This window comes from Lagopus leucura, unplaced genomic scaffold (genome assembly GCF_019238085.1).
Source record: "Lagopus leucura isolate 7727_CA_CO unplaced genomic scaffold, USGS_WTPT01 Super-Scaffold_760, whole genome shotgun sequence".
In the NCBI taxonomy this organism is placed as follows: Eukaryota; Metazoa; Chordata; class Aves; order Galliformes; family Phasianidae; genus Lagopus; species Lagopus leucura.
Genome location: NW_024962257.1, coordinates 13976717 through 14000798, shown reverse-complemented (window position 1 = coordinate 14000798; position 24082 = coordinate 13976717). Strand labels below are relative to the sequence as shown.

The 24082-nt window shown below is 47.3% G+C and overlaps 2 protein-coding genes across 5 annotated transcripts in view; one reads left to right on the top strand and one right to left on the bottom strand.

Moving 5' to 3' along the window:
• Positions 1–10714, bottom strand: part of CRAMP1 (cramped chromatin regulator homolog 1) — a 44324-nt gene extending 33610 nt beyond the window's left edge. For 2 of the 3 annotated variants that reach the window (XM_042864442.1, XM_042864443.1), the window contains exon 1: positions 8349–8965. In XM_042864442.1, the coding sequence (XP_042720376.1) occupies positions 8349–8733 (385 nt within the window). In that variant the 5' untranslated portion in view covers positions 8734–8965. Of the gene's footprint in view, positions 1–8348; positions 8966–10687 lie in introns of those variants that run through there. The other variant, XM_042864444.1, reaches the window with a different exon arrangement.
• A 3490-nt stretch (positions 10715–14204) lies between these two features.
• The window catches only part of IFT140 (intraflagellar transport 140), a 78656-nt gene continuing 68778 nt past the window's right edge, over positions 14205–24082 (top strand). The window contains exons 1-5 of one of the 2 annotated variants that reach the window (XM_042864357.1): positions 14205–14272; positions 16232–16393; positions 17367–17588; positions 19551–19672; positions 20961–21103. In XM_042864357.1, coding sequence (XP_042720291.1) covers positions 16247–16393; positions 17367–17588; positions 19551–19672; positions 20961–21103 — 634 coding nt within the window. In that variant the 5' untranslated portion in view covers positions 14205–14272; positions 16232–16246. Of the gene's footprint in view, positions 14273–14562; positions 14648–16231; positions 16394–17366; positions 17589–19550; positions 19673–20960; positions 21104–24082 lie in introns of those variants that run through there. The other variant, XM_042864358.1, reaches the window with a different exon arrangement.

Sequence of the window (24082 nt, the reverse complement as noted above, 5' to 3'; positions counted from 1 at the left end):
ATGAGGAATCACCAGCTTTGCAAGTAGCAGAAACATTAAAAGGACTGAAGAAATTGGGGAGAAAGAATTATATTGTGTATAATGCAGTAGATCACACTACCCCAACCCTAACTGAGAAGGAAAACCCTTCTTATCTTTTAAATCACCCCTGAAACGAAGTTCTTTTGAAGATATCATTAAAAACATTGTCAATCAACTTCAAATGCATTATTCATCCACAACAGAAGCCAAACCAAGCATTTATGATGTTCTAACAGGTTATGAGAACCCAGAAACCAGAGAGACTTCCCCAAAAGAACACTCTTTTCGTTTCCAAGAGAATCCAACCATTCTCAATAGGTTATACTCCCAAAACACACTTTCCCCCATTTTGCTAAGATGCAGCATTTAAGATTTGGCCACACAGATCAGAGCACCAGTATACCCTATAAAAAAAAATATTCTTCCAACATTAAACATCCTCTTCTTACTATAGAAAAAGAACATTTTACTGTTTCCACTTGTAAGGGACAGTGACTGGACATGGTTTATCTCAAAATAAATTGGTCATTTTAAAGTTAACTTTTCTTTTATTTCCAGGAACCATTTGATCATTTTGAAGACAATTGCTGTCACCACAGGGAAGCACATAAGGCAAAGCATGAAAGAGAATGAGAAAATTCACCTAAAAAAAAAAAAAAAAAAAATCAACCAAAGAACCCCAAGCAAATGAAAAGTCCTAAAGCCCCCTTCTGTGTCTCATAAAATAACTGACAATTGAGCAATTTAATTCTGATACTGTAAAGCCTTCAAAAACGTGAAACCATTGGAAAAATGTGACGTACTGTAATACATGGCTGAGAAGATAAACAGCAGTTTTAAGAGCCAGAACCACTTATTTACTCTGTAAAGGTGAAACTATTGTATCATAATTAGCATGTCTTTAATATGTTTAATGTCTTTATTAATGATCTGGATGAGGGCATTGGCTGCACCCTCAGTAAGTTTGCAAATGACACCAAAATGGGGGAAGCATTGATCTGCCTGAGAGTAGGAAAGTCCCACAGAACAACTTGGACGGGCTGATCGCTGGGCTGAGGACAGTGGGCTGAGGTTCAACCCGACAAGTGCCGGGTCCTGCACTTTGGCCACAACAAGCCCAGGCAACACCACAGGCGTGGGGCAGAGTGGACAGAAGGAAAACGTGCAGGAAATGGACCTGGGGGTGTTGGCCAACGCTCAGCTGAACATGAGCCAGCAGTGCGCCCAGGTGGCCGAAAAGGCCAACGGCATCCTGGTTGTGTCAGCAACAGTGCAGCCAGCAGGAGGGAGGTGATCACCCCACTGCATTCAGCCCTGGGGAGGCCGCAGTGCTGTGCTCAGCTCTGGGCTCCTCACTGCAAGAGATCATTCAGCTTTCAACAACAATTCACAGAGACACAGAGATTCCATACTTGGTACCTGAACTACAACCTCCAGAAAGACCACAGATGAGAGAATCAGTGCTTCAGACACTTGTTTGGTAATTCAGTGTCCTTCCTTAGAATTTCAGATACCTTTTTCTGTAGATGAAGACATCTTCATAGTCCTATGGAAAACTAGAATACTTGCAAAAAAAAAAAATACAAAGGGATTTAAAGAATGCAGCTTGAGATCTAACATGAAAATGACACTCAGTGGAACACTGCACATATCACGAGTTGCAGGCAGTACCAGTGTCTTGTCCTGACTGTAGCCGCAAGTTCCTCCTTTTCAGCTCCTGGCAGCATCTTAGTGTCTACTCTTCCATTTTCTACCAGAAGCTCCTACCTGCCTGCTGATTCACACCTTCTCCTAGGGATTTTGGAACTTGGCAGAGTCAAGCCCCACTACACTCACGTGTCTCAACATGGAGGCTGGCTCTCTTACTGGCCTTCTTTAGGGTTAGCTGCAAAGTGTGAACTTCTGCAGGAGTCACCAGTCAGCTGCAGGTGGAACAGCTACCAGGAAATACCTTCAGGAGGGAGATGCTAAGTTCACAGACCCGGTGATGTTTTTTTGGACTCAACGATCTTTAAGGTCCTTTCCAACCTGAGTGATTCTGTGATTCCATGACTCTTGCACGCTGCAACCAAATCCAGAGTGCAAAACGCTGACTCCCTCTGCAAGGCATGGGGTGCAAACACTGACTTGTAACACATCAGCAAGATTCCTTCAAAGCATTTTATCCTTGCTTTGGATTCTATACAAGCCAGTAACGAGGCTGAACTACAGTGAAGTTCAAAAGCACTTCTTGGTAAGGAGTGCCACTAAGAAAGCCACTGCAGAAAATGCTTGACTGTTTTATTCTCACACACCTGCAGCCTTGGCAGTCCTCAGAAATGTGCATCAAAACACTTGCAGCCAACAGAGTTGCATAAAATGCAAATAGTCTTAAACTTTGCAGAACACTTCCGAACTCGTTCTGCTATTCTCATGACAGAGCTCACCTCAAAATGCATTTACTCCTCACTTTTAATTACTGGAAAAAAAAAAAAAAAAATCCAAACTTTCTTCCTGATCACAAGGTATACAAGTCCCAGTTTTAGCCACATGTCTTTCCACAGGTAAATAAGACATCATACATCAAGTGACTGCATTGGTAGTGTATAACACAGGAATTTAAGTGAAGCCACTTGCTTTGTGGAAAGACCCAACATACCTGCAGTTGGATTCAATTTGCTCTTCTCTTCAAGAATGGCAGCTTAGAACACAGGCAAGAGAGGGAGAGACTGACATATTCCCAGCCAGTCAGTGCTTCAAACTGAAGACTAACATTTTAGCTGGAAAGTGAGCTTCTACGCTGCATGTCTCTGTAGTAAACAGCAGAGACTTCTAAGAAGGCCTAGGACAGTTAAAGCCATGGCGTACATTCATACCATGTTACACTCATTATGAATTAACACCCAAAGCTTTATAATACAACACATGAATGCCCTACAGAAATCAAACAGCACAGCTTCTTCCATCTCTTATTAGATTTGCAAAATCCAGATATAGGGCCAAAGTGGATGCCCCATCCCTGCAGGCATTCAAGGCCAGGCTGGATGTGGCTCTGGGCAGCCTGGGCTGCTGGCTGGCGACCTGCACACAGCAGGGGGTTGGAGCTGGATGAGCTTTGTGGTCCTTTTCAACCCAGGCCATGCTATGATTCTCTGATTTAGCCGAACACATGTAAACCAACAGGTGAGCACACACAAAATTATACCAGTGCTTGCTTTTGTATGAACAGTACACATTTAAGCTATCAGTTGCAGCAGTATCTGAGCTAACCAAGCATCACTGTTTAAAAAAAAAAAAACAACAACAAACAAACAAACAAAAACCCTATTTTCTTTAAATAAGTAAATCTCCTCACTGCCCTGCCTCAAGTAAATCATTCTCTTGCTGTTCCACTAGAAAAAAAATCCTTAAATAGAATAACACATTGTAAGCATGTATACTGGGCACAGAGCCTGGTACAGGGTTCCATCTGCACCTGTACCTTGCAGGCACCTTTCAAAGCTCAGTACCTACAGTATAGGGCACATGAAACAAAATCCTACTGTTGTGGTCTGAGATGAGATACCATGGAGTTCTGGTAGTGGAGTGGTTCTGGAGTCAGGGTGGAAGGAGGGGTATCAGTGGTAAATGAGATGGACAGAATTAAGAGCATTAGAACAAGGGGCTATACAAATAGTTTTTAAAGAGCCATTCATTCCGTAGAGAAATGATAGAGGAACAGTATTTCATTCAAAGGCTAGAACGCATGTAGCACACACATTTGGGAAGATACAGTAAAATCATATTGTTAAATACATGTATCAGTTATCCTGGTACATTCATCCTCTTCACAGGAGGACATACTAACTAATTTAATTCACACACTACAGAACAAGCAACTTTGGTTGGCTGAAGCAAACTACGGAATGCTTTCCAGTGAGGTTTACACAGTGCAAAAAGATGGAATGTTTCAATTCTATTCATGTTTTCAGCAGAGGCTGTTTGTGGTTTTTACTTTTTAAAGAAAAGTGCTTATTATACATTTTATGAATAAATCTGGAGTAGCAGCACGACAGATATCTTCAAGCTTCAGCTCATCACCACTACGTTTCGTTAGTGCTTCCTCCTGCCTGCATTCTGCATTCACAAAACAGATGATAACCACAGAAATGGTTATGTTAGCTTTTAACCCTACGTTAGCTCACAGCAGAGCTACAGCACACAATGGCAAGATTCTACAATTACTTTTGGTAACATGGTGACAACACTCACGTGTGTATTTCCACCACTTACTGCTTCACAGAAAGAAGTCCCCAAACCCACTCTAAAACTGATGCTCAACAACGGCGCAGATTGTTTGTACTGAAGAAGAAAACTCAGAAATCCCTCTTCTTCAGCAGCCTCGTAACGGCCTGCTTCCTCTTCTTCCTCTTCCTCAATCAACTTCTGTATCTCCAAACTCTCAATCAACTGCCTCCACCATTCCCTTGGGTTCCTTCTCTGGTTTGCTGCAAGTTACTTCAAGCCTGACCTCCAAGCACCCGTACTCCAAAAGGAGCGCTCTGTCTGAGCCATGGAACTTGAAATAATTAAGATAGCCAATATTCGAAAATAGGGTAACAATAATTTCCCCCAAATTACACATATTTAGATTCTCGTGCAGTGAATTTAATAAACCTTTCAGCAACCAAAATGGCATGACCTATGCAAGCTCACGTTTTCAAACATTTTCCCTCTATTACAATAATTTCATGCTTTTTTCTCTCCCTCCCCCCCCGAAATAAAACTGCAACACAGTACACACAGAACGGGTAAATCAGAATAAAAAATTCAAATAAAATAATCTGCAGCTAATTGTTCTATCGCAGTCATCTGGAAATTAGTATTTTCATGTGTTTTACTTGGAAGAATTTGTGAGTTCTTATAAACCCTCCCAGAACCATAGGAATACAGTAAAGTCAAAACATCAACAGATGCTGAGTGCATGAAGTCCTCCAGAGTTATGTACACTGAAGTTGACTTCAACAGCAACTTCTTTGCTCCAATAAAGTACTCTAAAAACAGAAGAGCAAAAAAAAAAAAAAAAAAAAAAAGATGTGACAAACTGAAAATACTGCCACTTTGAAACGGCTTTTAAAGACACAACTAGAACAAACTAATGCCTGGTGGGTAACAACCGTTTGAAAGAAATTAATTTTAACAATCACACTCCTTAATCAAAGGATGGTTATGTTGGAAGGCACCTCACATCCCCCCCCAGTCCCATCCCTACCATGGGCAGCCTGCCCCCCCAGATGAGGCTGCCCAATGCCCCTCCAGGGATGGGACCCCCACTGCCAATAACAGCATTCAAAAGAGATTTCACTTCAGAATACACAGATTCTGAAAGCAGGACCACTTTGATATAACCCGAAGAGTTACATACTGTTATTAAAAGATCACAGCAGAAACAAGTTCCTGGTTTCAGTGGACCAAATCTAAGCGTGGCCTGAACAGCCTTTCTGACCAAGGTCAGTGTTACCTTTGCACTTATCATGCTGCTTGTGATAAGCAAATCATAAAACAGACTCAAATTTCTAGGGCTGATACAAAAGATTCAAGCTTTTTATCTTTTTTATACTTTGAGGGGAAGAGAAAGTTGACAGGATAGCAAGTGAAGGGATTTAAGTCTCAACTTTACTGGAAATTTTCAATGTTCAACTGGTTCTCTACTAAAGTCAGTTTAGAGAGACACTTCATCAGGAATGCACAGCCCTATAAATTCTGATAACACTGGATTAGAGAGAACTCAGACAAACCTGGAAAGCATCTCAGTATGGAGCTCTGCATGTATAGAACTCAAACCATGAGGACTGCTCCGAAAGTAATGCCTCCTTCCTCACTGCATTGGCCCACAATATCAGCCACCTCTTTTGGTGGGATGGCAGCAGAGGCTGAACCTTCCCACCAATATCCCATTACCTTTTGTTGCTGTGTGACAGATGGCAGCAGAGGGGCAGCTTGACAAAAGGGCACCTGACACGGAAGTGCACACGGAGCAAAGGTGTGTCACTGAATTCCTACACGTGGAAAAACGGCACCCACTGACATTCATCAACACCTGCTGAACACCAATGGAAACTAAACAATGGATGTGAGCACAGAGAGGAGGAGGGTGGTGCATTTCAGCAGTGGCGACAGTGGGGCTGCAATCTGCATGAGCATGACATGCAGCTCTTGCTCATCACTGGCAAAAGTGCACCACCAACAGAGGTAACGATGCTGAAAAATGGTGTTTGGTTTTTCGTTAGCTGAGAACGTGCTCTATCAAACAGTGCCACTCTGTTCTTTGGATCTATTGCAGTTTCCATTTGAAATTATTAGGAGGCATTACTTTTGGAGCAACCTACATGGAGAGGACCCCACTGCACAGGTCTGTTCTCCAACAGCTGCCAGTTACAATCCTTTCCATATGACAGAAATCAGCTTTCAGACATTCACATCTAAGCCAGGCAAAGACGTGGCTGGTCTTACAATTCAAGAAGGGAAACTACAGTTGTCATTCTACCAATGACCGTCACTCCCAACAATTTAAGAAAGTCTCCCCAAACCTGACAGCGTAGTCAAGCACAGCAATTACCAGTGTATGACCATCTACTGAAATAAGATGGCCTATTTTGTACATAGTTTTATTATGGCTCTTTTGGAATTTGAACTGCAAAATAAACTCAAGTTCATTCTTAGCTGCGTTTTAACCCAGGAAGAATTACTCCACTCCTCTAAAATCATAAATTGAGTATTTATGTACAAATGTAAATATACACATGAACAAATTATGTCATCTTTGTGCATGTGTGCATTCACTTTCAGAGCGAAGAAGTAATTTCAAATGCATACAATGCACTTGTCCATGATGGACAATACACTCCACAAATAAACATCTCCTCCCATTTAACACCACTTACAACCCTTGAAATAATTGTCTGTAGCTAAGCACTCCTGGGTATTCCATCTGTTTGTTTATTTGGTTTAATGCAGCTGGGAGAAAAAATTACGCAGCCCTTTCTGCTCTGTCTTCCAACAGCACACACAAGAAGACCTTCACTTAAAAAAGTTCAATGTCTTAAAGCAGACTTACTAAGAATCCCTCAGCCAATCATATAAACTGACTGTCAAACAACTGAGCTCAGGGTTTTTTCATTATATGGCAATAACTAAAACACCACCATTCCTCCCATAACACAAAACTATAGCAATTCTTAATGCTCACCTATTGCCCAGCATGCACATAGCACTGCAGCGGACTGAAAAAGTGAGGTAATGCCCAATATGCATTTGAGCTGCAGTTTGATTTTGTTTCAGCGGACAAGAATAAAACTTGGCTATTTCTAGTCTTAAAGAAACCTGCAAGTGTTATTTTCTCTCAAAATGTATCAGAAATTAATATTTGAGTACTTTCGGACAAGGTACCCAAGATTAATGTCAAGCACCACACAGTTACAGCGCCAGGTGTTGGCCGGGGAGAGCCGAGCACACACAATAGCACCAAAGACTCACATGGCCTCGCTGCCTCCCAGCTACTTCAGAAAGAAACAGCTCTGACTAAAAGTCACACTCTCATCCTCAGTGCTGAGGCAGGAAAGCCTATATGTGTACGTATGCATGCAGGCACGTATGTGCATGTACACAGATGTGTGCGATGAAACCTTAAAAGAGAAAAACAACAACAACAAACAAACAAACAAACCAAACAACAAAAACCCACCCTCAAATTGTATGGAACTGCCCCCAGCTGCTCTAGAGAATACAGCGAGGGCGACTCACAAACCTTGGAAACAAACAGTTCAAAACGTGTGCCTCAAAGACGCTTCCGAAATAGTTCCATGGTTAAAATAGTCACAGAAATCATTGGGGAAAATCAGCAGTATATCAGGGTTTACTTTTCCCCCCATTTATTAAACTATCACCCACTGAATTTCTTATTATTCAGTGACAGAGTTCAGGGCGCTGCCATCTGATTACACAGCTTGTTAGAGTCTAATTTCCTAATGAAAAATACAGAAATTTCCTAAAACTCAAGTGATGAAACACAAGAAGGAATGGAAGGACTGCTCCAATAATGGAATTTTCCTCTTCCACATACAAACCCAGCCCACCCCCACTCCCCCACCCCCCTTTTTTGGGAACAGGACAGTGGGCAGCAGAGAAGTTGAAGCCTTGGGACACAAAGAAGATTTCAGCTGCTGTGAGAAACAGGCCCCACAGCTCCTTCCCCAAAACCAAACAAAAGATGGCATCTGCAGGAAGAGAATGACAACCCCCATACACACAGGTGGCCCATCCACACCCCACCCCCCTGCGGGTTCTGGGGGGGTGCCAAAATACAGTACCTTTGCCTTTTACAGCAGCACTGCTCCCAACTGAAGAGGATGCCTGGGAATCCTTCTTCAGCCTCTTGCTCTGAGGTCTGACACTGGACCTGAGAAAATGATGCTGGTCCTGGCTGTGGGAGGGCTGGAGGACAGCCGGGGCCTGGGCTAAGCTGGGGTTCGGCGGGGGGCTGCTGGTAGTGTTGCTGTTGATGATCTTCTCTTCTTTCTTTGTGCCGCTGCTGCCTGGAGCTGCCTCTCCTCCTCCTCCTGCCCCTTCTTCTTCCAGGGACTCCTCATCTCCTCCTGCTCTCTTGCCCAGCTTTTTCACCCCTTCCTCCCCGCCGCTCTCGCCCAGTTTCACCGTCATCCTGTTGGGGAGGAGAAAAAGAAAGGAGAGAGACATAAAGTCAGGCCGGGGAGCCCCCCAGAGAGGGGCAGAAACCCCTGGGCTGAGAGGGGAGAAGTTTAGCTGCAGAAATTCCTCTCAACATGGCCGCCGTTGTTTGTTACTAAATCCCCTTTCGTTTGCTGTCCCGACCCAACAACCTGTGCCGAGGGCGGGAGGGGAGAGCTCCGCGGGAACCCCCCGAAACCGGCCCAAAAGGCGGCGGGGCTCCCCCGGCGATCCCCCCGGCACCCCCCGGAGGGCTCCGGGCCGCCTTCAGAGGAGAAATCGCCGAGGCGAACTCGGGCGCTGGAAGCGCTCGGCAGGCGGCGAGGGAGGCAGCGCCGGGCCCGGCGGAGCGGGGCAGAGCGGTCGGGCCGGCCCGGGGCTCGGCCCCATCCCACCCCCCCGACGGCTCCGGGAGCTCCGGGGGGGCCCCCCCCCCCCCCCCCCCGGGGGGCCGAGCCGGCCCGGCCCGCCGCGGGGGGGGGGCTCCATGCTCCTCGATGCGGCGGCGGCGGCTTCTCCTCCTCCCTGTGTGTGTGTGCGGCTGGGGCTGGGACTGGCCGCGGCGACCAAGATTTCCAGCTCCCCTCCGCCCCCACCCCGCACCTCCCCGGGGCCGCGCTCCACCCGGGGGGCTCCGGGCACGGCCGGTCCCACCGCCTCTGCGGGGAGCATCGCCCGGCCGCGGTTCTCCCGTCAGCGACGGCCGGGCCGGGCCCGGGGCCGCCTCGTCGGCGTATGCCCGCGATGCCCGGCGGCGGCGGAGGGACCCCCGCATCAATGCGCCCCGGGGCCGCCACGGAGCCCCGCCGCCTCCACGCCGCGCTCGGGAACCGCGGCCTCAGGGAGCTGCGCGCGGTTATCTGCCCGGGGATGGGGCTTCGAGGGGCACCCGGGTGAGCCTCCACCTCAAAACGTGCCCGCTGCGCTGCGAGCTGTACCTGGAGCACAGCACCCGGTGTGGGCGCCCAAAGGCGCTCAGACCCACTGCCTACTGAAACCCAAGGTTTTGGAGAGAGCGTGGTGGGCACCTCCTGAAGTCCACCTGCAAGGAAGGCCGTCCAGCAGCAGCGGGAGAACAACACCCGCATTGTGGCTCCCCACGGCAGCAGCAGAGCCAACTTCAGAGCCAACTTCAAGCATGGGCAAAGAGATGCTCACAAGAGAAGGAAACTCAAAACGTCACCCATGGAGCAGTGGCATTACTGCGCGTTGGGCCAACATCATAAAAACGCGCTTTAAAGTGCACCAGGTGCATCACCTGCCTGTGACATGGGAGTGTGTGTGCCTGCAGGTCGTGGCACATGCTCCTGTGACTGAAGTGAAGCTTTTTCCTCTAACATCTCCCGGCCGAAGCACTGCACCCAGCAGCCTAGAAGGATGCTGGGCAATGTTCCATTCTTCACAATAGGTACCATATGCTGGTGTGAACCACAAATCTAAACCCATGTTAAAACTTCCATACTGAAATTTCACACCAAACCCTGACGAAGCCCTGATTACCCACACAAAGACTTCTCCAGACGACTAAACCATGATACTTTCAGTTGTTAGAATGACAGAAATCTTACGACTCTGACAGCCCGTGCTCAGACATCCTCTTCAGCAGGGCAGGATCTGACCCCACCCTCAGCTCCACGGCCACAGACTGGGCGCTGCACTCCAGCACCAGGGCAGGAGAGTTCCCCCCCCCTTTGGCGAGTTCTCGAGGCAAAGCAGCCATCCCCGGCCGTCTCCCCGCTCCCGCCAGCCCTTCGGCCGGGCTCACCCCGCTGCATCCCCTCCCTTGTCACCCAACGCCACTTTCCCTTTCTCTCTCCACCCGGAACACTCCCGTCCTGCCATCACGGGCCCCGCACCGCCCCGCAGCCCGGCCGCTCTCCCCGCACGGTCGCCGGTGCTCGAGCATTCGGTCCCGGGGACACGCGAGATCCGGGGTCCCCGCCCGCCCGGCCCGCAGCGTTACCTGCCGCATCAACGCCGCCGCGCAGCCTCCGCGCTCCAGCTCTCCCTGCGGCGGCCGCTCCGGCTCCCCCGGCCCCAGGCACCCCCAGGCCGCACCTCGCAGCTGCCAGATCGGGGGGAGGCCGGCGCGCCCCGCGATCCCCGCGGCCTCCAGCGGCCCTCCCGACGCTGCCGGCGGGAGCGGCAGCGCTTCCCGACCGGACAGCCGACCTCTCGTCCCCGGTTCCCCCGCAACCGCGGCGCCGCCGGCCGGAGCCGCGGCTCCCTGGCGCCCAGGCTCGGCCCTTACGCGGGCCGCGATGGGTCCGGGCCGCCGCGGCTCCGCTTCCTCGTCAGCCTGCGCCGGGCCGAGGAGGCGGGGCGCGGCGCGCGGGCCCCGCTAGGCGCGCCGCGGCACGCCCCTCCCGCGACCCCAAACAAACCGTCGCATTGGCTGACGGCACGCGGGAGCGAGGCGGGGGGCGGGGACTCAGGCTGGACTCCGACCAATGAAAGCGCGGCGCGGGGCGGGTGACGACAACTTTACGCACAGGAAGAGGTGGCAGCCGGTGTCCGTCTGGGGGCGGGACGATTCCCACGATCTGGCTGTCGATTGGCTGAAAGGTAACCAATTAAGAGCGCTATCGTTGGAGGCCTTGGGCATGCTCTCGAATATCATTGGCCGGCGAGGTGTTGCTTTGCGTGCGGCGGCGAGGACAGAGGGAGGGGTTGGGTTGAGTTGGGTTGATGAGGCACTGGCTGGTGCACTCTTCTTAGCAATTAACAGCTTTAATCAGCTCATTCTTTTTCCTTAGTGTTGAAAATGAAATGCATAAACTGACAGATGTGGAATCTGTAGGAAACGTTTATCACTTTCAGGGCTTCCATTTAATTCATGTGAAGTTCTCAGCATCTCCAGAATGAAGGAAGCATTACTCAGTGATGTACAAAATTAAGAGGGGTTTAATTTCATTTGCTGTGTTGGCCTGCTTTCCAGTGACTGCAAGCATATAAGCGGTGATTTCTTGTTAATGGCTAGCTAAAACAATTTCCAAATCATAGCACAAGTACCGTGCAGATTTTTCCCCCAGCAGCTGTTGGTAAATGATGCGTGGAAAGGATACCCTCTTAGAAAAATTTCCTGGGTTTCCTTGTAGGAAAAGCTGTTTTATTCCTGTTCATTCAAGGAAAATTGTCACAAGCAGGTGATCGTCCCACTGCATTCAGCTCTGGGGAGGCCGCAGTGCTGTGCTCAGCTCTGGGCTCCTCACTGCAAGACAAGACAGCAAGGCCCTGCAGCGTGTCCAGAGAGGGGCATGGAGCTGTGAGGGTTCTGGAGCACGAGGCTGAGGAAATGGGATGGTTCCATCTGGAGAAAAGGGGCTCAGGGGACCTTATTGCCCTCAATAACTCCCTGGAAGGAGGCTGTGGGGAGGCAGGGGTCAGCCTCTGTTCCCAGGTAATAGCGATAGGATGAGAGGTAATGGCTTTGAGTTGTGCCAGGGGAGGTTCAGGTTGGATATTAGGAAAAATTTCTTCTCAGTAAGAGGTGAGGTAATGGCACTGCCACCCAGGTGGTGGTGTCACCGTCCCTGGAGGTGTGCAAGAGGTGTGGAGATGTGGCACTGAGGGGTGTTGTCAATGGGCGCAGTGTGATGGGCTGGTGGTTGGACTTGGTGATCTTAGAGGGCTTTTCCAATTGTACTGATTCTATGATTCTAAGCTATAGTGCAGAAATCTGCGGCTTAACAATCTGACCTTCAGAATGGCAGGTGAACTGTGGCAGTTCAGGCCCCCCTGGTGTTGCAAGTAACCATCTTATGATGTTAAATTCAAGCATGCCTTCACCTTTATCATCTTCTATAAATACGCTCTAAAGCACAGCTATGAGTAACAAGTTTATTGTTAGAAATTTGTAAACGCAGAAGAGCCAGCTTTTGTCACAACTGCAGAGGTTTGTGTTTTAATCCACTCCTTAATTAGTTTGTAGAGAGTATTTTTTTTAGTCTTATTATAATGTAGCGTGAGATCATATGGCTTGTATCAAGTATTTTTGCCACTTGGTTTAACCACAAGCAAATTTAACCACGTCAGGAAATGAGGCTTTCTGCATCTATAGTGCCATGTATTTAAATGATGCTCTGCAAAAACACACAAAGACATGTTCAGTTCCCCAAAGTCTCAGAGCTGGAGGTTCCCATGTGTGTAAATAACTTTGTATGCTTGCATGTAGCCCCATTGCCTCAAGTAGACTGGTAAGGTGTAAAATAGTAATGTGCGTAAATGTCCATGAAAGAAAGACTGAATAAAAAGGTGCTGGACAAGAGCTGAGAGGCAGGGTGAGGCTGAGATGTTGAAAAGCACTTGAACCGTTCATTTGTTTGGTAGGGAGGCCGTGCTTGTGCAAACCTGTGCAGATACAACATGCAAATAATCTTTCAGTGTTTGTTGCCATGGTTTTCTAGACTGAGCAAGCACACAAACAGATTTGTTACTCTTCCAGTGTATTTTGAAATGAATGTAGATTGCATGCACTGTGTACTCGATGTTTTATTATCTGTGGTGGTCTTAATTTTGTTTTATGTTGTGGTCTTAAGTTTGCACTTTGTGCTAATTACAGTGTGAAGCTTATTTCTCAGAGTTCTTAGCCATCACCAAAGTAGGTGTCATCCTTTTAGCTTAGCTATTAATTTTAATAATGCATCCGTTCTTAAAAGACTCTTGATTGAATAATCTGGCAAATGATGATGGATGATTTCAGTGTTTGTACAGCAGTTCTTCCCCATTCAGGTAAGAGGATTTAAACCAAAGGTCAGACGTCTGTTGTTAATCCTTCATGTCTTACTAAGCAGGAATTGCCTAATCACACAGCTTTATTTTCCTCAGCAGCTGAGGTCAAGCCCTTAGAGGAAGGGATGAAATACACTGCATGTGACCGTGCTGCTGAGCCTCTTCTTTGCAGGTCCTTGGGACCTCAGAGCTGCTAACAGGGCATCTTTCTTGAAGGCAGTGATCAAAGCACCCTAGGATGATGGTCTGCTTATGTCTCCAATAGGATATGAGCATCTTCCAGCAGGGCTTCTCTGCTGAATATTACTAGGAAACGCCAATTTCCATCTAAATCTGCACAACTGGAGATATATAATTTAGATATTGGCCGGACTTGCATTAGTAATGGAATCGGGTAAATGTGAAAGCTGTGAAATGGTCACTCGAGCAAAGATGGTCCACGTTTTTTAGATAATTCTTACTCCTGTTAAGGCGTGGAAGACGCTCACGCGCGTTCCCATGCAGTGCTACCTCCCACCAGTGCTGCCTTCTGACAGCACTGACGTTTTTCTGTCCGAAATGTCCCAATAACCGATGTACGCCTCGCTGAGAACGAGAGCTACGAAGCTCTCCGTGGCGCTTCCAGCGGGCCGGACCGGCTCCTCTCGGCTCCTCTCGGCCCCTGCCGGCTGCCCTGCGTCGGCCGCTTCCGTCGCTCTTCGGTTTCGCTTCGGAAGTTTCCGCTCAGGGCCCCGCCCCGTTGTCAGGGGTAACGCGGAGCATCGGAGCCAGCGCGGTCTTCGGGTGGCGCGGCCGCTGCAGGCAGAGCGGGCTGCGGGTACGGCCTGCGCGGGACGGGGCGCCGGAACGCGGTGGGGCGGGGAGGCGACTTCAGCCGGGAGCTGGGCTGCGGGCGTAGCGGGGCCGAGCAGCGGCGGCCGGGCCTCGTCCCGACGGAACCGCCCCGGAGCCGTGCAGGGCAGCGCTTTTCATCCAGCTGTGCGTTGCAGTGAAATTGTACCTCGTTAGGTTGGTAGGTGCGGCCAGGCACAGCTCCGGACAGCTGCCGACCTGCTCCAGCCGGTATCCGGATGGCTGTATTAGGTTCGTAGTGCTGGGTGCGCTGCACTGAGCTCCGTGAGGATTCCCCGAGGGCCGGACTGCAGAGCCGTGCCAGCACTGGTGTCCGGAGTGGGGCTGTTTCTCTGGCCAGGTAGGAACAGGAGCAGAGGTTGAGCTTCAATCTCCCTCTGCTTTCCTCTGTTAGCTTTCTATGCATTGTTTCAAAAGTGTCTATCTATATCCTTCATGATCCGTGTGAGGGAGGGGATTGTCCCCTCTGCTCTGCCCGCGGAGCCCCCAGCTGCAGTGCTGCGTCCAGGCCTGGGGCCCAGCACAGGAAGGGTGGGAGGCAATGAAGATGCTCGGAGGTTGGAGCAGCTCTGCTATGCAGACAGGCTGAGGGAATTGGGCTTGTTTAACTTGGAGAAGAGACTTCATTGTGGACTTTCAATACTTAAAGGGAGCTTATAAACAGGAGGTCTTTAAGTCACTTCCAACCTAAGCTGCTCTATGATTAAAGAGATCATATAGCTGGGCTTGATCACTTTCCATACCTGAACTTTGTGAGAAATTCTTTTTTCAACCTTGGAAAAAAGTAGGACGTGCCATGCCAGGAGCACTTATGGAAGACAGTCCTCGTTTTTCACTTTCTTCTTTGAACAGTTAAGATAGGTAACGAATTTTTAAGATTATGCAGATATAATGTTGGTTTGGTTCCTGTGTGTAGTTCACGTTGCTGACAATGTCAGTGGCAAGGTACAGAACCACCAGGCTATTTAAAAACATTGCCTATCTTTCTAACACATCTGATCAAAGGTGCTGAATTTGATTTTTCTATTTTGGGGGGGAGAAGACAACCCTCTCAAAGAAAAATCTTCATTTTAAGCAGTGATGGAATATTTAAACTAAAGAGACTTTCTGTGTCTGATTGGTGACCTGGGAAGATCTTCTTACCTACATGTGCCTACAGGTCAGCAACTCGTGGCTGAGGTGATCATAAAAGATCTTCGTCCCCACAGGTGTCAAGGAACTGTTTAAACCTTCGATGGGTTATTTTAATTTTTTATTTCTCAGGTCTTGGCATTTTAGCTAATAACTGAGGTGCTTAAAAGGTGGTTGTCTCTGGCTGTTTGTTCTAAACCAAGCCAATGAGATTGTACAACACAAATCCCCCAACCAGTTTTCATATGTAAACTTTCAAAGACCGAATTACCCACTCCATTTCTGAGAAGAACACCATTTCAGGTTTATTTTCCTTGGAAAAGGATCACTTATTGAGGGCTTTCATTCAGATGTTAAGATAAGTTGCTTTGGTTTTGCATGACCGGACTGTTGGTCCGGTGATTTCAGCAGTGTAAGCTCCAAAATGGTGACAACTTCTAAAGCTCACTTTGAAAGAAAGCTCAGATGTGAGGCTTTACAGCCGGAGGTCACTCTGCACATCGTTCTCTTCAGACATGAAGTGCTCGAAATACTCTTGAAAGAACTCTGAGCTTACCAGAATGTTCTCTGAAATAAATCAGCGTAAGCCACTGGGAGACCAGGTGCTGCTCTGTGCACACCGTGCTGTATGGGCTAAAGGCTCCGTACTGCCCACTGCTCTTCAAAAATACCACTTGGCCCTTTTTCATTAAGGTGGACGCGCATTAAGATGGTGATGTGGTAGCTTTGTTTTTTTCCCCGTTTTTCGCATACTTGCCTGTTAAACACCTGTTTTCCTCATGCAAACTTGCAGTCAGTGACTTCTGCCATGGCTGTGTATGTGGATCACCGGACGGAGGCTCCGGATTCAGTGGCCTCCCCTTCTCTTATAACGTGGCACTCTGTCCAACCTCTCCTGGCAGTCGCTTCCATCAGCACAGCGGCAGGAGGCTGTGTGGATATCTACCTGGAGCAGGTGAGCAATCAGCAGCTTTGCTGCTCTGAAACTTCACTTTGGCATTACGTATGCCTGCAATTCCAAGTTTTACTGGTGATGCTTACCAGTTTGCAGGTTAGGCTTAACAATAGAATGGCCACGTGTTTTTTTTTTCTCTTTTTAAACTTTAAGGGAATCAAGTGTACTCAATAATGGGAATTAGGAAAAAAATCATTCTTCCCCTTGAGCCTGCCTTGGTTTGCTAGACCCAGCTCATGGCATCTGAGAGGGCTGTAGACAGCTATTTGCTGTGCTGCTCTCGTAAGCTATGCACGAGGGGCTCGTGTAGCACTTCAGTTTGCACCATTTCCAGGGGAAAATAAGAATCTGTGCAATTTAGGGAAATGGTGCAGCAGATGCACTGAAAACATTGACATTTGTTAATATGAGTATTCTATAAAATGCATAACTTTCAGAGTGTGTTATGAAAAACTGTCATCCACATTTGATAAATAGGAAAATAAATACATGGAGGTGTTAAACAATTTGCCTGAAATAATGCAGCAAACCATGCTCAGAGGAGAGCCTACCTTTTGGAGCTATTTAAGCCTTAGTTTATTGTATTATTGGTGAAGAGCTTTATTGTTTTTCTTCTTTTTTTAAACTGAAATGTGGTGGGGGCCATCATACCGTTCTTGTAGGAATCTCCTGTTTAGTGAGAGCTCTTTGTGCATGCTGTGAGGGAGGAATAGCCTTGCAAAGCAGAGGGAAGCTGTCACTTAACACCACTGTGTTTTCAGCAGCTATTTTCAAGTGGCTGTGCTGCATATCGTAGCACACCCATGCATGTGAAATAGACAGAAATACGTGGTGTAGCCACTTCTTGTGTCTTACCAGATGTTCTGATGCAAGTCAGTTCTTTTAGACAAGAAAATATCTTGTTGGCCGGGGAGTAAATCTGAAGGTTTAGCTGCATTCTTGTGTTGATCGTGCCCTTTGTTTCTGTTTGCAGGGAGAACACGTGCCTGACACACACGTGGAGAGAAGCTCTCAGGTCACATCGCTCTCCTGGCACCCTTCCAGGCCGATCTTGGCAGCTGGCTGGGAGACTGGAGAAGTCGTCATACTTAACAAACAAGACAAGGAGCTCCACACCGTGCCGCCAAACCACAGCGCCAAAATCTCTATCCTACAGTGGAGCAGCAATGGCTCCCGCCTCGTGTCTGGGGACAGGGTAAGCACTCAGCTGTCAAACCTTCATCTGGAATACAGTGCGTGCCTTGTGATGGAAAGGATCACGGAGTGAACTGCAAAGGAAGGGAATAGGTGCAGGAGCAGGGGAGAGATACATTTCCTTGCTTTAGGTACAAATTAAAATGGTTAGGGAGTGAAAACAAATGTAATTGTGTTAACTTTTCCACAGTTTTTTCAATTTGTCTTTAAATGAGCATCTCTAGCCTCGCTGAGGGTGGTGAGGCACTGGCACAGGTTGCCCAAGGAGGCTGTGGATGCCTCTGCAGGCATTCAAGGCCAGGCTGGATGTGGCTCTGGGCAGCCTGGGCTGCTGGTTGGTGAGCTGCACACAGCAGGGGGTTGGAACTGGATGAGCATTGTGGGCCTTTTCAACTCAGGCCATTCTGTGATTAGAACAGTAGGTCAGGATTTCAGGTTGTTTGATGCACGGAATGTTTGAGCTGTGGGTGATCTCAGTTGCTTGTCCCTGTGTATGCAGGAAGTTTGCATTTCAACAGTACGCTAATATGAATTGTACTTACTGTATGGAAAATACTTTGGAAATGGTTGAAATATCAGTCTATTGGTAAGCTTGTTACCCTTTATGTAGTGAAATGAGATGCTAATAATAAAATATCTACTATTCAGGACTAAGCATTCACAGAAGATTCCGATTTGTCAGCTCTTGAGTGAGCAAATGGTGACAATGTGCTTTTTTACATTCTTTCTGATAAATCTGAGCATGCCCAAGAATTTTGCTTCAGTTCTCAAGACTTTTTCCTATGATTTGGAGGGAAATGTAATTTTACATCATCCTTGTTAAAATTCTTTTGCCCTTTCTGCATTTGACAGAAATGCAGAAATTAAACATTGAGTCGTGATTGCATTTATCCTCTTAATTAGAAAAGATGTTGCCTGAAGGAAGGATGACAACAGTAACTGGGAGTTCATGTGGAGAATATGTTAATGTAACTGCTGTTCACATTCATGTGGCAGTTGGGAACAGACTTTTTCAAATTGGTTTTTGGTGTTGGATCACAATAAGTCTCCTTAAAACAGGTGTAGGGTCAGTAATACCACTGCTTTTGTTGCCTGCATTAACGAAGCAAAAGGAGGTTGAACTTTGCATCGCAAGTTGTTTTGTTCATGCAGTGCTTATACAGAGGACATCCAAATGCCATTTGTTTCCCTAAGCATGAACATAATAACAAAAATAAATAATAAAGTTCCAGCTGTGAAGCTGCAGCGTAGGTCAGCTCGTTGGGACAGTTCAGGCACATGACATGCTGAAGGCTTTTTGCATCTCTGCCTTCTTCATCCATATTTTCTAGTCACTGGGGCTCTATGCATTCTGAGCTGGCACTGCCAAATGCTTATTACCTCCAAAACCTGCACCAGGCTCTAAGATTTGCACAGTGGTTGCACTTTGGTGTGTGCTTGTGTTCCTCCTTGCAGCAGAAGGCACAAACTGAGATTGTTTGTGTGATGGTTCTCACCTACACTGCAAATACGTGTTATAGAAAGTATGTGTTTGAACAGAAAAAAGACAGTGAATATATATTCCTAGGTTTTACATTCAGTTGATAACCAGATTAAATCTTAAGAGTGCAATCTGTCGTAATGAAATTCATTTGAAATTCTGAGATTTGTTTGTAGGATTGAAGTTCTGTTTGGAATGAAGTAAGCAGGTGAAAGTTAGACAAATGTTAAGGGAGGGGCAGACAGCAAGGCTATGAAGTTCTTTCATTGGGAAATTGTAGAAATTTTGTCACTCAAAATTCTTTTAAAATCAGACTGAAAGAAATGGGGTGCAATTATTTTCCAGCATCAACTTCCATTGACTACTGTTGCATTAATTAGCTAACTAGCCTTGCTTTCTTTAACTTGTGATTCTTCTAGAGACTGGATTCTCACATATGTGCAACGTGTGATGAATTAACCGCGGTCTTTTTTTTCTTTTTAGCATGGTATCTTGTTTCTATGGAGAATGGACCAGCGAGGTCGAGTGCAAGGTCCTCCCGTGCTGAAACACGACTATGGAAAATGTCTGTCGCACTGCATCTTCCGACCGCCCCCTCCTGGCGAGTAAGTGCTGTGTCCTGCCGCAGCGCAGGTGGACCAGCTCTGTTCACAGACCATTTCTATTTAACATCTTTATTGATGATCTTGACGAGGACATTTTGGCTTGGATCAGGAATGGAGTGGTGAGCAGGACCAGGGCAGTCATCCTGCCCTGTACTCAGCACTGGTGAGGCCTCACCTTGAGTGCTGTGTTCAGTTTTGGGCACCTCAGTACAGAAAGGACACGGAGGTGCTGGAGCAGGTCCAAAGAAGGGCAACAAGGCTGTGAAGAGAATATGTTGGGGAATTGCCTATGAGGAGAGATTGAAGGAACTGGGGCTGTTCAGTCTGGGGAAAAGGAAGCTGAGGGGAGGCCTTGCTGCTCTCTTCCAATACCTGAAATATGATTACAGAGAGAGTGGGGCTGGTCTCTCCTCACTGGTGACAGGACAAGGAGAAACGGCCTTAAGTTTCACCAGGGGAGGTTTAGGTTGGATATCAGGAAATGCTTCTTTACAGTAACAGTTGTTAGGCACTGGAATAGGCTCCCCCAGGGAGGTGGTTGAGTCACCATCCCTGGATGTGTTTAAAAACCATTTGGATGTGGTGCTCAGGGATGTGATGTAGGTGTAGGCTGTAAGAATTAGGGTACTATGGTTGGGTTGTGGTTGGACTTGATGATCTTTAAGGTCTTTTCCAACCTGAGCAATTCTATGATTCTATGATTTAATAAATAATAATAATACAAAACTGTCCTTGTAGTTGTCCTCTGGTTCCAAGCTTTTCTTCCTCTCTATTTGCAGCAGAGGCTGTTTGTGTTCTGCACTCAGTGACAAGTCTTTCGTTTTGTCAACACCCCTCTCGCTGTTGCTGTTCATTCTTCTTTCTTTAGTTCTTCATAATCAGTGACATTTGCCAATTAGAAAAGCACAAAGCACACTGGAAACAGTTATTCATGAAATTATTGGCAAGAATAACTGAATTCTTAAATCTGTCTTTTCTCTTCAAGAAAGAAGTAGTAATAAGGTATAATATTAAGGAAAAAAAAAAGCAAACGGATTTTTCTTTGTCCGGGACATTGTTTCACATCTCTCTAAAAATAATAATGCTTAAAGGGGGAAAAAAGGGTGAAGCAATACAAGTGAAAACTGGTACTAAATGAGCTTTATATCTTTCGGGAGTTAGTTGATTTCCAACCAGTGCATGAAACATCTTTCTTCTCTCTTTACAGTTCTATGAAATATTCCTTTCTTTAGGATGGAATGTATTCTGTTATGTAGGGAATTGGAAATGAAGTATCTTTTGTTTGCAGAGACTTCCTACAGCTGGCAAAAGCTGCTGTGAGTGGTGATGAGAAAGCCTTGGATATGTTTAACTGGAGAAAAGCTGGAACAGAAGCACCTTTGAAAATAGGACTCCAGGAAGGACTGTCCTTCTTTGTCACCTTGACTGATGGTAAGAGCAAGAACACTTTTTTCAGTTGCTGTGAACTTGCCTGTTAGTGGTTCAAAACAGTTTAATGACTTAGATTTCTGCTACATTCCACCCCTTCCCAGCTTGAACCAATGATTGAGCAGGTTACAGGTAAGCCTTTTCCCATTACAGTGATCCAGTACACCATGATGCTTCATACAATTTGCCTGTCACGGTGTAGGTTGACAAAATGAGATGATTGATGATTGGTTCATGGTTGAAATTCATGTTCCTCTGTGGGCCAGTACTCGATGGTTTCCTGGAGGCACATAGCTGCTTGGACCAGGGAAGGTTTGGCTTGCATTTCATCAGTTCCATACAGTCCACCCCCAGGTGTCATGCTGATCTTTCAGTGACATTGGATGTCATGTTGCCACTCCCGGTGATCAGAAGAGACTCGGGGGACAGCACAGATGTTTCAGAAGTACCAGAAGGTGTAGGCCTGCCCTCCACAGCAGGATACATGCCATGTTCCTGTCCTGGGTCAGTACTAAAGCTTGCACTAGGGCATGTCCTGGCCGGATGTACCATATCCATTGGCTCAATATCAAGGCTCTGTAACTATATTGGGTACCAAAGGGGGAGTCCAGATTTGTCACAGGACCATGATTAAAGTCCCCTTAGCAATGAAAATCAGAGTGCTGACCACGATGCCTGCAGGCCATGTGCCTATTACTGGGGGGACTACAGATCCTCCAACCTCCAATAATCTCCCCCAAAGTGCAAGTAGGCCACACAACTTTGGTCAAATTTGCAACCTCCAAGGTCATTCTTTTTTATGGGTACAGGGTTCTAGGTTTTCAGGGGCAGTGAGCAGATTATTGTCTTTGCAATTTGGGGTCTTACCCGACTATCTGTGCCTGCAATTTGGATCCTAAGTGGGGAGGCCCGTGTTGTCTGTAGCATCTTTAGGGCACAGGGTTTGCTGTCTCTAGGCCTTTTGTTCAGGTCCCACAGGGTTTTGTAGAATCTCTTTGTCCACCCCAGCAGGGACTGAGAGTCTATCCCATTGGATTATATGGCAGGTGGAATTGCCACTCAGTGTTGTTTTCTTCTGCCCAGAGTTGTACCACCAGTAAAATGAGTTCCTCAGTCACTCTCAATGACTTGAGGTGTCCTGTAGGCAGCCATCAGTTTGGTGAACGCTCTGAAAGTATTATGCCTGGTTCACTGTTGGCAGTATATAGGCCTGCATTAGCCCACTGGATGTGTTGATTCAGGTCAGGGCATATCTTGCCCCCTCAGATCGAGGGAGGGGCTTGATGTAGTCGACCTGCCATTGCTGGAGAGGATTGTTTCCTCTTGTAAGATGGGCTAATGTTTAGGGCAACAGTCTTTGTCTCATACTGGAGCAAGCATCGCAGTCTCAGCATGCCTTGGCGTTGTCAGATAGCTGTATGGGCAGCCCCCATGCTTTAGCAGCTGCCCACTTTTATCCTGCATGCTGCAGCTTCTGGCATAACCAATGGGCGATGTTCTCAGATGGTGAATCCTCAATCCATCCAATTCGGGCCATCGTGTTGGCTTCACCATTTCCTGGTGACTGTAGAGGTTGGTGGCCAGAAATGTGGTAGACATGTACAGTCCTGTGTCTAACCACATTCTGTATGTCCAACCACAAATCTCTGCCCCAGATTGGTTGGGTGTGGGTAGTCCATTCCTGGATGGCCCACTGTGCAATCCAAAGGGTGAGCCCACAGTATACAGCCCAACTGCCTGTGCAGATATTCAGTATATCATCACGGGGTTCCTTGGTTATAACCATCCACACAGCTCACAGCTCTGCCCATTGGCTACTCTGACTGTCCCCCTCTTCAAACCAGATTATTTTAGTGGAGGGATGGTATGCCACTGCTCTCCACTTGCTCGGGTTACCCTTGCTGGACCCGTCTGTACACCAGGCATCTTCAGGAATGGGATATTTCCCTTCTTGAACGGGACTCTTCTCTGGTAGAGAGATCACTGTGGTGATGAAGGCAGACTATTCCTGTGCCCAAGATAGGCAACCCTTCTGCCATTGTCTGTACTTGGGCTACTCCTGTCTTAGGAAGGTGGGTCAGATCTTTCACCCAGCCCTGAATTATGGTCTTAACTATGACTTCAGTTGTTTGGGTTATTAGCCCTACTGCTTGTAATACGGAATAGGCAGCCAATAATGTTTCTCAGTCATGCTGTACCTCACTTCTGCTCCATGCCAAACCTGAGACCAGAACCCAACTGCAGTTCAAAGAGAATTTTGGAACTGCCATAGGCCCCAGCCAAACCCATCCTGAGTTCCATGGACGTCTAGTTTGGCTGGAAGGGTAGGAATGAATATATCCAGTGCCTGGGCCTGTCCTGACAACAGGTTGGTGAATGCACACACGTTTGTGGCAGGCCCTGAAAGGTCTGCTGCCTGCCTCCCCATGTAAATGCAACCCGACCTTGGGATTCTTCATGGATGGCAATAGTGAAGAATGCATTTGCCAAGTCTAGGACACAGTGGTAGGTTTTTATGTCCCTACTCCATCCCTGTGTCCATCAGAGAGGCAATATTGGGTACGGCTGCATGAACAAGAAACGTAACCTTATTTAATGCTCTGTAACCCACTGTCATTCTCCATGTGCAGCCTGACTTCCCTACTGGCCATATGGGGGAATTACACGGGCTATGTGCAGGTCTTACAATCCCAGCATTTTCTAGCTCCTGCAGCATTCTAGATATTTCTCCTTGCCCCTCCAGGAGTCTATACTGTTTAGTATTAGTAATCTGGCATGTATTTGGCAAGTGAACAGGCTTAAGTTTTGTATGGCCTCTTAATATCACCTGCCCCACCTGGGTGCTAATACATCCCTTTCTCAGCCTGAACGGTCATCTGGAGAGTCAGACCCCATGGGATGTCTATGCCCAATATGTACTCTGGGACTGGGGCAACAGACACCTTATACTCCTGGGGTGGGAGACACCCAACCCCCAACCTC